The sequence below is a fragment of the Canis lupus genome, chromosome 20 (genome assembly GCF_003254725.2).
Source record: "Canis lupus dingo isolate Sandy chromosome 20, ASM325472v2, whole genome shotgun sequence".
Classification (NCBI taxonomy): Eukaryota; Metazoa; Chordata; class Mammalia; order Carnivora; family Canidae; genus Canis; species Canis lupus.
This window is the reverse complement of record NC_064262.1, coordinates 37,914,389-37,929,730: the sequence shown is the minus strand read 5'-3', so window position 1 is coordinate 37,929,730 and position 15,342 is coordinate 37,914,389. Positions and strand designations below refer to the sequence as shown.

Sequence of the window (15,342 nt, the reverse complement as noted above, 5' to 3'; positions counted from 1 at the left end):
AGCAGGCTTGCCACGGGTGGCGACAGGACTCGGCTGCCACTGCTTTCTGGCTTGCTCGTCCAGCTTGCCTGAGCGGCCTCCCTCAGTGTCTCTGGCAGAAGAACAGGTTCATCCTGGAACCCTGAGAGTCTGGCAAAGGGTAGGTGGGGGGCGTCACAATTTAAATCACCCATCACCGACACCTTTCAGTTCACATGAGAATCAGGTCACGAGAGGAGGGGGCGGTGGGACTTGTCGCTGAGATACACTTCCTACAAACATCCCTGACCTCACCCCACCTTCCTGGGGGAGGAAGGGGGGGGGGACGAGAGAGAGGAGAGGTCTGCAATTTGGTTTTTTTGGAGCTCAGTTATCAAAATCCACAATCAGGAAAGAAGGTGGCTGAGCAGAGGCATTTGCATTTCCAGAAGGCTGCTTTTGAGCTTGGGAGTACCAGTGGGAGGGCTGGTAAGAGCCCCTGTCACAGGGGAGCCACCGGCAAGGGCTGGCAGGGAGACCCCACCACAAGAAAGGCCCTGCCACATGGCCCCTAACCCTGCCAAGCCACCCCAAGCCCACCCGGGCCCATACTCCTCCCTGGCTTGTGAGGGCCTCCACAGCTGACCAGCTGGTGCTGCCCAGTTCAGGGTCCTGTAGCACCTCCATGGGGTGGGGGTGGGGGGGTCAGAGCACCCCAGGGTCCCGTCCCCTTTCTCTCAGGACAATCTGGGCCCCTAGATCCTCAGAGCAGTGAGGCCCTGAGTCAGGCCCCACGTGAGCAAGAAAAGGAACTCTGGGGAAGAACTTGGCCCCTTCGTGGCTCTGCCTCCTGCATGTGACACACACTGACCCTCAGGCTTGGAAGGAGGTGGGTCTCTGGTGTTTCAAAGACAAGTGCAGCTCTCCAAGAGCCATCTTCCCCCAAACTCCGAATCTGGCTGGTGGCTCCTTCCGGGCAAGCGCGTGAGAGTGCAGGAAACCCCTCAGGAGGCCCTGCCTCTCAGCCCATGGTTGCCTCCACCTGGGAGAGCCCAGGGTTGGTTGTCTCAGAGCAAGCAGATACATCCCACAAGAAAAGGGGTGAGGCGAGGGGGGGCAGATTAACTAGGGGAGGGGCTTCCAGGGACAGACACTACACCATTGCCCCCGGGCTACTTCCCAAATCCCTAACAGGCTCTCAATCCACATCTTCTCCACAGAGAAATTCAAAACTCCATCCTGGTGGAAACTGAGGGCAGGAAGACGGCACCCCTGGCCTGGCCACACCGGGCAAGAGCTGCCACACCACGCCTGGTGACCTGGTTCCTGGCCTGCTGTCCCCCGTCAGGGGAACCATTCGTGTCTCTGGAGATGACCCTCCCCCTGGGCTGGCTGCTCAGGTCACCAGGGCCCCAATACTGGGACCTCCAGCATCAGGTCTGGAAGCAAGAAGACAGCTGGCATGGGAGGGGATGACGAGGCTGGCCTCCCAAGCAGCACCCTGAGCAGGCTCACTTAGGGTTGCTCAGATGCCCTAAGAGCCTTTATGGAGGGGCGGCCCATGACCTCCTGGGGCATCTGAGCACCTTACCCAATTCAGACCAGCAGGCCTGCCCAGCTCCTCTATACACACAGGGCCACATAGGAGGCCTCAGCAGGTCCCCAGGAACCCCCGGAAGAGCCCGAGCAAGCAAGAGCCTCTTCCCCACTCATGGCTTGTGTCATAACCACCCCGAGGGGTGCCGACCACTGCCGCCTAAACAAGAACCTGAGTCTCAGAGACGTTGTGGCAACGTGTTGAGGCTACACGGCCGGCCACTGGCAGAATCTGAAGCCGGGGCCTGGCCGGCGGCTTCCTCCCCAGCCCGCTGCAGGAGGCAGCTTCCCCATTCCACCGTTCATCCAGCTCCGAGGCGTTCCGGCTCTGCTCCCGCCTGGAAGCCGCGGAGGCTGGGAGCCTCATTAGCTGTGTGGTACTGACACAGCCCCCGAGAAGTTCTAACACTGCCCCTGGGCCCCCCAGAGCAGCGCAGGTGTGTGGAGGCATAAATATCTCTGGCTGGCTGGGACCCAAGAAGCCAAATGCCGAAGGACACAACCTAGACATGTGGAAAACACTGGCCTGGCTCTCCCTGCGCGGGTGCATGGGAAGGAGCTGTGGGAACCCTCATGAGTAAATGGAAATGCAGGTGCCAGAGTCCTCCAGGACCCAACTGATGAAGCTGGCTGGGGCCAGCCAGAGAGGGTTGGGTGCTCTGCAGGGGCTCCAGCTGTTCTTGCTCTCCCGCTTCCCTGAGCAGATGCAGACAAGTGTCCCAAGCTCCAGAGGTGACCTAGCAGGGACCCTCCAAAGCCACTGCTTTCATTCTCCCCTTATGGCATAAGGGAGCTAATGGGGATGGGGGAGCTAATAAGGTTTCACTCAGAACAAGCCACTTTTATGACAAGCTCCATCAAATCCGTTTTAATTTCAGATTCCTTCACCCTCATGCATACAGAGGAAGCCACCAGTCCCAGTGAACAGGTGTGGAGCAGAAGTCAAGGCCACTGCAAAGCCACCACCTCCCTGAGTGCTTGTTCCTGGGTAAACCTGACTCAGATGGGCCCATGCTGGGCCTTTTGTCAGATTTGGAGAAAACTCCTGGCTCACCCATCCCATGGGCAGGCCATTGCTAAGCTGTTGTGGGTGGGAAGAGCCAATCATATGGCAGAAAGGGGGACAAACTCCTGTAAGGGGGCTTGGGGCTACCGCCTCTGGCCGGGAGCGGCGATCTCAGGGCATGTCAGGACTCTGAGGTAGCAAACGTTTTCAAGTGACTCCTTCACATTAAACCAAACACAGTCCATCCTGCAAGTGCAGGCCCTGCCTATGGGGGCCTTCCACTGCCAGGAGAGCCTCCAGGTGCAGAGGGCAGGTGGAGGAGAGAAGGGCATAACCTCTGGGGCTCAGGGATAGATGGGATTCCCACAGAGCCAAATCCCCTTCGTTTATTTACCCAAGTCCCATAGTACAAATCCCTGGCCTGCCACCCCCCAAAATCGACCGAGCTCTTGATTCTTGCTCCCCTGATCATGGTGTTGTTCTCTGCATGATTAACTGCTGGTTCTCCAGACACTGCTTCAGCTTGTCTTCCGTCAGTGTCAGCCGTTGCTCTAGGATGGAGACTGTCTGCAAAATAAATGGTGGTCAGTCTTCTGAGGATGGAGGGGCTCCGGGGCTGCCCTGGGGAATCCCCTCAGCCAGTTCTGCTCAGCTGCTCAGCCCGCTGTCCTGCCTGGGGACAGTTCTCACCTTCATGTCCCCTCCTGGCTCTGGATGGCTGCTCTCTGATGTCTGTGGGTGAGGGCAGGACACAATGAAGGAGGTAGGCAGCAGGTCCCATAGCCCTTGGGCATTCCCCAAGACGATCAAGGGTCAGGATTCCCCAGTAGTCTGGCATTTAGATTGGGAGTCTGGAGCAGAACCACTCTATTGTCTGGACTAGGCTCTGTCCACAACCAACTGAAGACCATCATCCATCTCCATTCCAAAGGTAAGAAAACTCTACCCGGAAACGAAGGCACCCCACCTGGGTCCTGCCCATGCCTCAGGCCTTTCACCTCTACACTAGGAAGGGCTTCCCGGGCTGGGGGGTGAGTGACTGAGCAACCCTAAGCCTAGGAGGGCCTCTGCCTGTCCAAGTCCAGTGAGGACCACTGCCCAGAGACATCAGAGCACAGGAATTACAGGAAATTCGCCATCAGGGAGTTAGGCCCTAACTCTATCTCTGAGCCCCTTTGCTCCTCCGTAATGGAAGGACAGTGCCAAGCTCATAGGAGTCTTGGAGACTATGAGGTGACTCAGGATGGTGCCTAGCCCTTTTCAGCTTGACCCACATTGGCAACGCTTGTCATCATGCTGGTTTCCAGAGGCTGAGCCCTAGCTCCCTGGCCTCTCCTGCACACCCAGCATGCCAGCCTGTGGACCTGGCTGTCTGGCCTGCCAGATGCCCCCAGCTGCTGGGGCTGCATGTGCCTCATAGGCCAGGGCCATCTTGCAGAAATGGCTGCTAGACAAGGCTGCAAAAAACCTGCCCACCTTCTCTGGCTTTGGACAGAGTGCTGGCAGAGGGGCAGCACTACCTGGGAGTGTGCTCCCCAGAGAGCAGCTGGCCCCCTGCCCATCAGGGGACTCCCGCCCAGGGCCTGCCCACCAGTCACAGAGCCAACCCCCGTCCTCGCCCAGCCTGACCCATGCTGGTCACGACTGCAGAGCTCTCCTTCACCTCCTTATTGAGGGCTGGGCGAGGGCCTGTGCACGCCGGGCCTGCACCAGGCACTGGGAGAGTCCGCTATGAACGAGGCAGGCTTGGTCTCTGTGCTGTGCAGCCTACAGCCAGCAGAAAGGGGTCAGATTAAGAAACAATACTTTCTATTAATTTTAGAAAGTCTCTCAGCCTAAGTGCTCAGCCCCCATTTGTCTGTGGGCTTTCCCAAAGGGTTTTGCCACCTTCCCTGAGGCTCCAAGGAGGTTCTGGGCCTTGGTCCAGTGAAAAGGAAACTTTCCTTTCATACATTTAATAAAACATTGAAACATTTTGGGAGGGAGTTTCCCCTCTCAGGCTGCTATAAATTCTCACAGCATCCCGCACGGATGTCAGCTGCTCATGGAGGCTGCTCCTCCTGGCGGCTGGCCCTTTCCAAATGAGCTGGCCGGGGCTGAAGGGGCTCTGAACCCTCTGGAGTCCAGGCCTGAGCCTGAAAAGGTGCACTGCAAGCTGAGAGGCAGAGCTGGGCTGAAAGAGATAGCCACACACCCACCCCTGAGCTGGCCAGAAGCTGTGGAGGGGTCTGTACCTCGTAAAAGTGGTGGCGGAAACAGCCCCTGGCTGGCCCAGAGCAGCATTCCTGGAAGTTTCCACTGGCTGCTGTGAAACTTGCGCTGAGCCAAGCTCCAAAATCATTCCTCATCCAGACTTTTTCCGATGGCCCCGGACTCCAGGTCACAGTGGGGGAGCCAGCCTGCTTTTCCTCTCTGCCCACCCCCTCCCCACCCCTTTTAACTTTTCTTCGCAGGGACCGAATTCTCAAGTGTGGAGGCAGTAGGTGCTGGGCCAATGTCAATACCCGGGGAGCCACGCATTTCAAGGGCCTCCACTTAGTCCCATGGTGGGGCCATACTTCAGCTCGGTAGAAATATGTCATTTGTCGATATTAAATTTCTTTAAACACAAAGGCACACACGTCTTTCAAATCCAGCCCCCTGAAAGGAGGGTGCCAGCCTGGTTGTGGGCCCTTCCTTTGGGAGTTTTGAGGGAGTGCTGCATGGCATGTTGTAGACAGAAAGGCTTGAAATCCACTAGTCCTCAAATCTGCAGCCCCTACTTTTCCCTGCCATTTTCCCATTTCTTTTCCAGAGGAGAAAGACTCTGGAAGAGTCATCACCTCTGTGTTTGGTCTGTACTTCCCATCTCCCCCATGCCCCTGGCATACTCTGCCAAGATGCTGAGTGGTAGCCACCATCCAGGGCTGAAGTCTACCAGGTCCTTTGCGCTCACATTTGATCCCACCCAACCCGTTTGCACCGGAAGGACGGGACAGGGAGAGGAGGACGATTTTGGGCTATTCATACATTAGAACGTTGTCCGGCAGTCTCTGCTCTGCACATTTTCCTTAGTTCTCTTTTTATAAAGCAGGGGGTGTCATTTTCATGGAAAAGTTTCTTCTTCAACAATCCTTCAGGGTAGGAGCCTTTATCATCCCCATTTTCAGGCGAGGAAATCAAGACACAGTGATATTAAGCAACCTGCCTCAAGTCCCACAACTTATAAATAACAAACCAGGGCTGTGAACTTCGGTGGCCTGGCTTCAGAGTTTGGGCTAAGGCCCTGAGAGCTGCACCTCTGCTCTGTCCCCATCAGGCACACATACAGTGAGGCCTGGCTTTATTCTTCCCCATATGCCTGAGGGCTACTGGCCTTATAACCCCAGAAGGCCTGTTTGTGTGCTCCCCCTGCCCCCACCATGCCCCCGCATGGCTCAACCAAGGCCGAACTCAAGCAGCCTGAGGAGGAACTTGTGGATCTCTGCTCTTACCCACCAGCAGCTACCTTCTGTCTAGGCCACCTGGCCAGGTGGCTCCAGATGGAATGAGCAGCAACAGTGGGAAGGGATAACCCCCAGGGTCCTCTAGCAGCCCCCTCACAACATCAGGCCACCCTCAGGCAGTTCCCAGGCCTCAGATGCCCCCGAGCCCCATAAAGCAGTCTCTCACCTGACTGAGCCCTAAGGTTTGGAATTCTCACAAAAGTCACAATTTTAAGTTATAAAAAGGCAACGTTATATGGACAAAAGGGACATAACAACAATAACCTTTTCATAGATACTAGATGAGCAACTCCCTGGACACTTGAATTTTCGATGCTTTCTTTCACTGGGGTGCGGTGTCTCTCAGCCTCAGTGCTCAGTTCCCAAACACGCTATGGAACTGAACGCACCCTGGTCACTGCCGGATGCCCTGCCCCTCACAACATGGAGTTCAATTAAATACGACATCTCTCTCTCCCTGAACCATGGCGACAGGAAGCAGAATTCAGACCCCATGCCTGGACACTGTCACCCCTTGCCCAACACCATCTACTTCAAACATGACAGCCTTTGCCTGCAAGCCATGGAGGGAGCCTCAAGGGCAAGGTCACGGGAGACCCAGAAGTTCATCTTCAAAGTCACACCTGTCAGAGGGTCACCTGGGGGCTTGTTTCTGAACCATCTTCTGCTGCTGTTACTGGCAATTTCCAGGAAGCCATGGCCCTTGTCATGAGAAAGGTGTTCTTGGAAACATTCCTGTTTGCCACTGAACGTATTCTGTTGTTTCTCTAGACTGAAGCTTGGCACGTTCGGGTGCCTACTTTTGTAAATAAGGTTTTATCATCGTGCCCATCTGTTTAGGTATCGTCTATGGCTGCTTTCTGGCTAGAATGGCAGGTTGCACAGTTGTGACAGAGACCCTATGATCCACAAAACCTGGTATTTACTGTTAAGAAAGTTGGCAGACCCTTGCCCCAGAATCTCTTCACTCACCCATCCTCACCGAGCAACTCCTGTGCAGGCCTGAGTCACTGAGGGTGATGATGGCACGCACAGAGTCAGCTGGGCCCGCAGGTGCGCCCTGGGGTGAAGGGGCAAGTGCTGGGCAGCAGTACAGACCAGCCGGGTGTGCTGGGAAGAACAGAGGGGTCCGGGCCAGGGAAGCGGTGCTGGGCAGGGAGGGGTGAGCAAAGGCCAAGTTTGCCAGGCAAGCACGGCTGGAAGGGCACTGGGGCCAAAGGATCAGTGTGCACGGACCCCTGAGGGGGCAGGGAAAGTAACTAACAGGAGGGATGGAGCAGAGGAAGGCCCAGTGTGGGGGTGAGGAACGGCTTCCCAGAAGTGGGAGATGGGACCAGGGCCTGCAGGCTGTGCCTCAGAGCAAAAGATGGTGCTGGTAGTCCTAGGCTGAGTGGGGGGGCAGACCCCTCCGGCTGCCACAAGGGGACGTCTAGACCGGGGACAGCCACACGGTATGGGCCCGCACCACCTGGTAAGTTGGGTCACAAATGGGAGGAGGGATGTGCCCCGAGGCCCTGAACACAGGACCGAACACAGGACAGGACAGCCCTCAAGAGAGGTGGACAACGGGCTCCAGGCAGAACAGACTAAGTGTAAGGCCCCTGTGAGGGTCCGGCAGTGAACTTGGGCCAGCAGCATGGCTAGTCTGCATCACTGACATCATCTTCACTGCTGGGGGTACGGTGGGGGAGGTTGGGGGGGACTCCAGGGCAGGGGGAGAGCAGTGGACCCACGGGTCCCTGGGCACCAGACAGGATCCGAGGCAGCCTGGCCCTCAATGCGTGACAAGGAAGGGACAGCCCAATGCAGGGGGCCTGCCAGTGAAGAGGGTGCTGGAGGAGCTGGGGGCCAAATCCAAGAGCCAGAGTGCAGCCAGCTCTGGCTGGGGGCGGGGACGCTGTTCCAGCCTGCCGGCTGCCTGAGCTCTCCAGAGGAAAATCCTCCCGGGAGAGGAGAGCAACGGCATCTTATTCGAATCCTCATTTTCCTGCTTAGGAGACAGCAGACACTGATCTGTCCCGTCAAGGCAACATTAACAGGCGAGCGGCTTCTCTCACTCACAGTTCAAGATGTGTAAGACGGTTCATGTAACACCCGAAGGGCCTTCTGAGTGGGGTATAAAAATAACTGATTTTAAAGTGACAGGCTTAGATTTCTAGTCCCCTAAGAACTTTAGTGATGCTCAAAGAAGCTGCACCAAAATGCCAGGCCTCAGCCACATGTCTGGCACCCAGGGCCCCCAACTCCAAGTAGGAGACAACACAACATGGGGGACACTTTGACAGATGCCATGGCTCTGTACCTTGCTGCCTTAGATGCCTTTCCCCGACTGGCACAAAGGCCTCAGGTGCCTGCCCAAGGCTGCGGGGCTCTAGCAGCTGGTACAGTTGAGCCCCACTCCCACACTGTCCCCGCACCCACCAAGGGCCTAAACGGGCCAGTCTGGGTGCCCTGCTTGGGGCAGAGCCCAGGGAGTGCATCTCCACTGACTTTTGGGTGGCCAAGGCGACAGCCTCCACTCCTGATGGACTCAGGCAGCTGCAGTGCTGCCGGGGGCCAATGTGGATTTGCAGGGCCTTTGCCTGGCCCTGTTGCCCGAGGGCTGGGGAACCAGGATGCTCCCACGGGCTCTGCACGGGCATCGTGTGCAAGAGGCGAGAGTCCAGTGCTCCCTGAATGACTCCCACCCACTCCGAAGTGGTGCAACAAAGGCACCAGAAGGGCAGAAGGGACTCACCCAGCACACAGAGGCCCCACTCGTCTCACAGAGCAGTGTGCAGTCCTCTGGTGACCAATCTCTGCCTGCCAGTTTCACCATCATGCTTTCCCTGGGCTTGCTGAGCTCCTCCTTTGTCCCTGCTCTCACCAGTGGACTGCCTCCTTCCCGGGCCCTCTACTTCCTCAGGGCACGACCTCCCCTTCTTTCAGCCCTCCTGGCCTCTTATTTCTCCTCAGAATGGTTTCCTCTTGAGGAGGGCTTGTCGTGCATTTTTTTTTCCTCCACTCTCTATTCCTCATTTCTATCTCCTTTTTAGGCCTCTTTTTCATCCCCCTTTCACTTGCGTTTGAGAAGAAGGCAAGAAGAAAAGGAGGAGGATGCGTTTACAGAGAGTGACCTCCAATTGAAATCCAGGCCCCGGACACGGCTGATGCTGGGGCTGGTGGACCCGGGAAGGAGAGCTCCAGCTCTGCTGACCAAGGCTTTGTGAGGTGACAACACACGACAGGCTGAAGGAAATGTGTTCCAAATGCCAGGTACAGCAGGTGCAAAGGCCCTGAGGCACAGAACATGGCACACTTGGAACTATCAGGGAGGTCAATGTGGTTCATCTGGAGTGCTTGAGCAGGTTAGAGTGTGGTGGCCACAAGGCAGGTGGAGGAGGCGCCCCAGGGCCCTTAACCAGAAAGGGGCAGAACAGGGAAGTCTCCACTCCCTGGCACTGCCTTATCACACTCACAGGTCTGAGCAAGTATAGCCTGAGGAAGGTGTTCCTGCATGTCTGTGGCTAGTTTTCAGAGTTGGTTCTAGACTGAGTCTGGGAGAAGAGGCTCTCAGTCCTAGAACTGACCATGGCCAAGTGGTGGCACAGCTGGAGGTGAAACGGAAGGGAATGAGCTGGCACTTCAGAACACAGACCCAGGGCAGATGCTCTGAGCCAGGGGCCTTCCGGCAGCCGCTCCTCCACCCAGAGTGCTGCTGCTACTACGACCTTTACTGAAAGCCTCTTTCCTGTGGAGCCCACGTGCAAATGTAAGGAAAACTAGAGCTATAACTTCCACAAAGCCCTGAGGGGCCACAGTACACCAACAGGCCCTCCTGACACTCCCACATTTGTCAGGTCTGCCAGGTGCTGCAAACAGATGCTGGCTTGTGGGGCTTCTAGGCACTGGTGTGGCCATAGCACTGGTCCTGTCTGGGCAGGCTTTTGGCGAAGCTGCTCAGCCACGACTAACAGTGAGTAATGTTTTGGAAGGAGGGAGAAAGACCAAGGGAGACCAGCCAGCCATTCTATGTGCATTTCTCAGATACTCGGCCAGTTCCTTATAGAACGTTGCTGCACGTGGAGGCTATGCTCTAGGCTTCCCCCAGCCCTCCCCCATCCCATCCAGCACTGCGGCGGCCCTTCCCTCTGGCAGCCCCCCGACCCCAGCCAGGGGACTTCTTCACGTCCACTTTCTGCTCTAGGTAGAGCCCTAGGTGGAGCATGGAGCCCCTCTTAGGTGGTTTTTATGATCAACATCCCCTCCTGGGCTTCTCTGGAGGGTGGAAGACAGGTGGACAGGGTGGCTGGGCCAGAGAGTTCACATCCAGCCACATGCCCCCCTCAAGCACTCTGTCGGGCTGGGGGCACGGCAGTGAGGGGAACTAACACTGCCCTGTGCTGGCGGTGTAGCAGGAAGCCAGGAGACTGAGCCATCAACGTCTGTAGGGGGCAGGATGGGCAGCGAGGCAAAAGGTGAAGGGGTTGGGGTCGGGGGTGCCACATGAGCAGGTGTGTGCCAGGGCTATAGAGTGGGGCGAAAGTCAGAGGGAGAGAGGGGAAGTATGCAGGGCAGAGGCAGCACTGGGCCAAGGCTGGGAGAGGGCGGTGGGAATGCTGAGCACAGTAGGGTGCTAACAGTGGGTGGGAGCCACAGGGAAGCCTGATGGGGTGCAGGAAGCCAATCAGGTGACTGGACCATGCCATCCATGACTCCTCTGGCTGCTCGGTCAGGCTGGGCAGCGCCCTTGAATCAGGGCTTGATTCGGGCCAGTTGCCCCTGCCCCAGGGCCTCCAGTCTGTGGCAGGTGGGCCCCAGCTACTTCCCTCTCTGTGACTGTATTGCTCAGGCCCCACCTTCCCCCTCAGCGTCCTGGGACTCCTGGGTCACCCTTCACCTCCACACTCCTTCTGCCAAGCCCCTTTTCTGTCCAGGAGCCGGGATAAAGGCTGGACTCAAGGCCCACATTGCCTGTTACTACTGCTCTTGCTGACCAAAGCCACCTACCTAAAGCCCCACTCCAACCCCCTTCCCCCAGAAGTCCTCATGGTCCTACCCCCACACTCGGTGCCCACCCTCCTCTCCTCTCCCAGGATGTCTTGATCACAGCACGGGTGCAGGCCCTTGGAAAATGCTGTCCCAGTAACCCCCATCCCACCTTTGTCCTGTGAGGCTCCAGAGCTGTGTTTCCTGGATTCAAACCTGAACTCGACTACTAACTTGCTAAACAGCCGTGGGCAAGTTATTGGACTCTAGGCTTCAGATTCCTCATCTATACAGTGCATCTCTCCAGGCTCCACTCCAGTACAGCTACTATTAAGGAGCCCTTGCTCTGAACATGGGGGTGTACCATGGGCAGCACGGCTCCCTACCTCACCGGGGCCACAGCTGAGCTCTGGGCTTCAGGGGGCCCTGGGCACAGATGAGGCCCTGAAGGAGGCACCCGTGGTCCAGCCTGGTAGGGGCTGAGCCATCAGAGCACGTGGTGGTCTGGCTGCCCCTTAAAGTTCTCTTGTGACGGAAAGTTCCTTTTAATCACTTCCAGGCTTGTGGTTGATTTGGGCTCCTCCAGGCGGTCTCCCACAGGGGCTGGGACATCCCAGCCCCCTCCCCCCAACACGGAAGCCAGATTCCTGGTGGTAGGGTCCCGGGCGCCCTGGGGCTTTGGGAGAGGGCACAGCTGCCCAGCCACACCCCTGGGGACCCTCGTGCCAGGCTGTAGGGGACATCCTGGCGTTGGCCATTGGCTCAATGCCCCCATCTCAACTGTGCCGCCCAGAATGTCTTAACTAACTTTCCTTTGGTTTCATAGCAAAGATGGAAAAATGTGGAATTAATCTCCCCTGTAGCATGGTTTTGACTTTACTCAGATTTTAAAGATCTAAAACAGATGCAAGAAAAGGGGAATCTCTTTGCTGTGGGGTCTCGTGAGCTATCAAAACAAAATGGGGCTGCCAGGCGCAGCGCCCGCACAGCTCCGCCTCATCTCCTGCCAGCAACGGCTCTGTCTGCTGCTGTATGTCTGTGTGTGCGCGCACATGCGCATACGCAGGGCTCCATCTTGCTGATGTTGTCCTGGCCAGCCCGTGGCTAAATGTGGGGGGTGTATGGGGGCCGGAAGGACCAGCATGGCTTCCTGGGAGTGGGGGCTGCTAGTCCAAGCCTAGCCCTTCCCACCCCCCAAGGCTCTGCCTCCCCATTCCCCGCTCTGTCTAGCACCCCATGGTCTGTGGCAAGGCGCCCTTGAGTCAAAGGTGCAGATGCTGGCCCTTGACAGCCTGTTGACATCCGTCAGTCTGAATGCCAGCATCATGAGGACAGGCTCACTGCGGTCTTTGTTTCCAGGCATAGCTCCAGGCACACAGTAGGTGCACACTGGGCGCGGGACAGACAAATGCCAAGCCCTGAGCACCATGAAGATCCAGAGAATTCAGGTCTTGTACCAGACAGCCCAGGTTTCCAGGGCCTAGAGTGGCCTTACTCTGAGGATAAGCCCATTGGACTGGTGAGGAACTTTCCCAAGCTTGGGCCCTGGACCTGGCGAGCTTGAGGGGTTAATGGGGGAGGGATTGGAGGGGCAGGCAGACCAGAGGGGCCCCTGTCAGCTGGCTTGGGCCTCAGCAGGATGTGGGGGTGCACCAAGTGGGGTGGGAATCCAGGAAGCGGCCTGCTTCCTCCCTCTCTCGCCTCAGGCCTGATTTGATGAGGACTAACGGCTCCAAGCCCTGAACTTCATAGGGGAAGAAACGGGAGATTCCCTCTCATGCTGACGTCTGACAGACTGACTTGTCCAGGATCACACACAGTTGATGCACAACAAAATGTGTTCCTGAAGAAATTCCTCCAATCTCTCTGGGCTTGGCAACTGTCTTTTCAACCAGCCCCTTTCACCCCCCAGTTGGCTGCTAACAACGCAAAACAAGCCTTTGTCCCTTGAGCCCACAGGTCCGTGTTTCTGTTTCACATTATCTCAGGGATATAGGATTTCTCTGACGTTTCTGCATCCCCCAGCCCCCACCTCTACTGAGGATTAGCTCTCTTCGGGAAGTACATGAAACACTATTTTCTACTGGTGGATTAGCCATGGGATTAAGGAATCTTGGCTAATTTACCTTCCTTGTGGCTTAAAAGCAACTCCTCTTAAATGAACACATGCTTTTCCATATTATTACTTACCCCCAAAAGAGAAGCTATAAAGAGTGGGTCCACTCACCACCATCCATACAACCATGTGCTACCCACACCAGAATGGAGGATCTGAGCTGCATATTCTACCAACACTGGCCTGAGTTCAAGCTCATCTCTTTGTCAGCCCTGGGCAGGCCACCAGAGAGACAAGCGTCTGACCAGGACAGGCCCTAAGATGCAGGATGCCAGTCGCCCCTCAGCCAGAGCTCTGCTGTACTCTGACCCCATGCTGAGTCCAAACAGGGCTGAGCCTGGGGTGCAAATCTTGGCTTTGGCCACCTTCTGCATTCCATTTCTTCGGAAGTTGACTTTTCCAACAATCCGTAATCCAATGTGGTAGTTAATTTACCACAACCTGATAAAACACAATCGTCCCAAGTCAGACGGACTGTCAGGCAGCTTGATGGAGGCCTCAGTACAGCCTGGCAAGTGAGGCTGTAGCCCCAGCCCAACAGGACCAGCTCAGGGAAGAAGGGCTTACAGAATTCCCCTGGCCTGCCGAGGACCCACTGATCCATGATATGAAACCTAGCCTCTCATCTTGGATGGTTATCTGTAGCCACTAGCTGGGCCCAAATCAGAAAGGGGGGCATGGAACTTCTCCCCCAGAAGCCATGCCTCACCAAGTTTAAAGCTTCTTTCTGCTTTTTCTCCTCCACTATACCAGCGGTCCAGGCCCAGAGAGGGCCCTCTACAGGACAGGTGGAAGGAAGTAGCAGGCCAGACAGTAGCTTTCCCTGATCCTGCTCCAGTGGTGCTTCATTTGGGAGCATGCCAAATGGCCACAGGGCCAGCTGTGACTTCGTTCATCACAGAGCCACGGAGGCCTATTTGGGACTGCCAGTCAACCAGAATACTCCTAGGCCCCTTCTTGTGGCCAGGACTTAACCCTTTCCTAGAGAGCCCGTGGGTCCCCAGAGGAGTGAGAGCAAACCACCCAGTGTCCCCTTCCTCCCTCCTCGGGAGTAATCCTAGAGTCAGTCTGAATGAGATACCCCTGCATGGGCCTTGTTATCCGGCTCCAGTCCCTGCCCTGCCCCTCCTCAGCTCCAGCCTTGCTCTGGGCCTCACAGGAGAAATCTCCTAAGACTGTGAACATTCCCAGGCCCCAGAGGTAACCGCAGCCATCCCAAGCCCATCTGGTGGGTGGGGGCCTTCGATCTGTAGCTTCTCTGGGGAAGGGTGCTTTCTGCCACAACCACAGACGGCAGAGAAGATGGAGCTGCCATGCAGCACCCTGTGCAATAATAAACACGAGCTCCTCCTCTTTTGAGTGCTGCTAGCAGCACCAACCTTTGCTTTTTTTTTTAAAGTTTTATTCATTCATTCATTCATGAGAGACACAGAGCATGCACAAGAGAGGCAGAGACACAGGCAGAGGGAGAAGCAGGCTCCATGCAGGGAGCCCAATGTGGGACTCGATCCCCGGTCTCCAGGATCTCCCTGGGCTGAAGGTGGCGCTAAACCGCTGAGCCACCCAGGCTGCCCCAACCTTTGCTTTTTGCAAAGCCAGAGGAGCCTATGGATAAACTGCCTAAAAGAGCAACAGGCTGGGCAAAGGCCAGGGCCCAGCCCCTCTGCAACTAGCTGGAGTCAGCCCCAAGTATGCCTCTGACACAGACCACAGAGTATCCTGTCCCCAGGAAGCAGCCTCTTGACAGAGGAAAAACAAATCTCTTGTCTCCAAACCCCAAGTGGTGGGACTCAGACTGTCCTGAACTTGACTTTGGCCCAAGGGCAGCTCTTGAATATCTATACAGAAGAGGTCAGCTAGACCCCTTCTGGACTATGTAGGCCAGGTGGCCAGATGTGCTAATGTGGAGAGAGGGCCCACTGCCTGCGTGTACCAAGTGACATGAAAGGGCTACATACACTCTATAAACAGGAATCCTGGCAGGGGGTAAGGGCGGCTGGGCAGGATGACTTTCACTCTATACCTTCCCAAAGACTTCGGTCTGGGTGCACCTGGGAGAGTTGGAACCCAGCTAAAATGGTGTAAGTGCTTTAAAATCTATAGAGTGTTTGCACAATTGTTGGTCTGCCCAGGAAAGAGGTACACTGAAAGCCCCAGAGAATGGTCAGGCAGCTCGGCAGGCCCTGCGTTCCCACCTTCCCTGCCAGCATGGA

The 15,342-nt window shown here is 56.4% G+C and overlaps 1 protein-coding gene across 1 annotated transcript in view; it reads right to left on the bottom strand.

Annotated features, from left to right (window-relative positions):
* Window positions 1–2,920: 2,920 nt before the first annotated feature.
* POC1A (POC1 centriolar protein A) overlaps window positions 2,921–15,342 on the bottom strand; it is a 67,197-nt gene continuing 54,775 nt past the window's right edge. Inside the window, 1 exon segment of the mRNA XM_025456066.3 lies at window positions 2,921–3,127. Within this exon segment, the coding sequence (XP_025311851.1) occupies window positions 3,029–3,127 (99 nt within the window). The 3' untranslated portion in view covers window positions 2,921–3,028.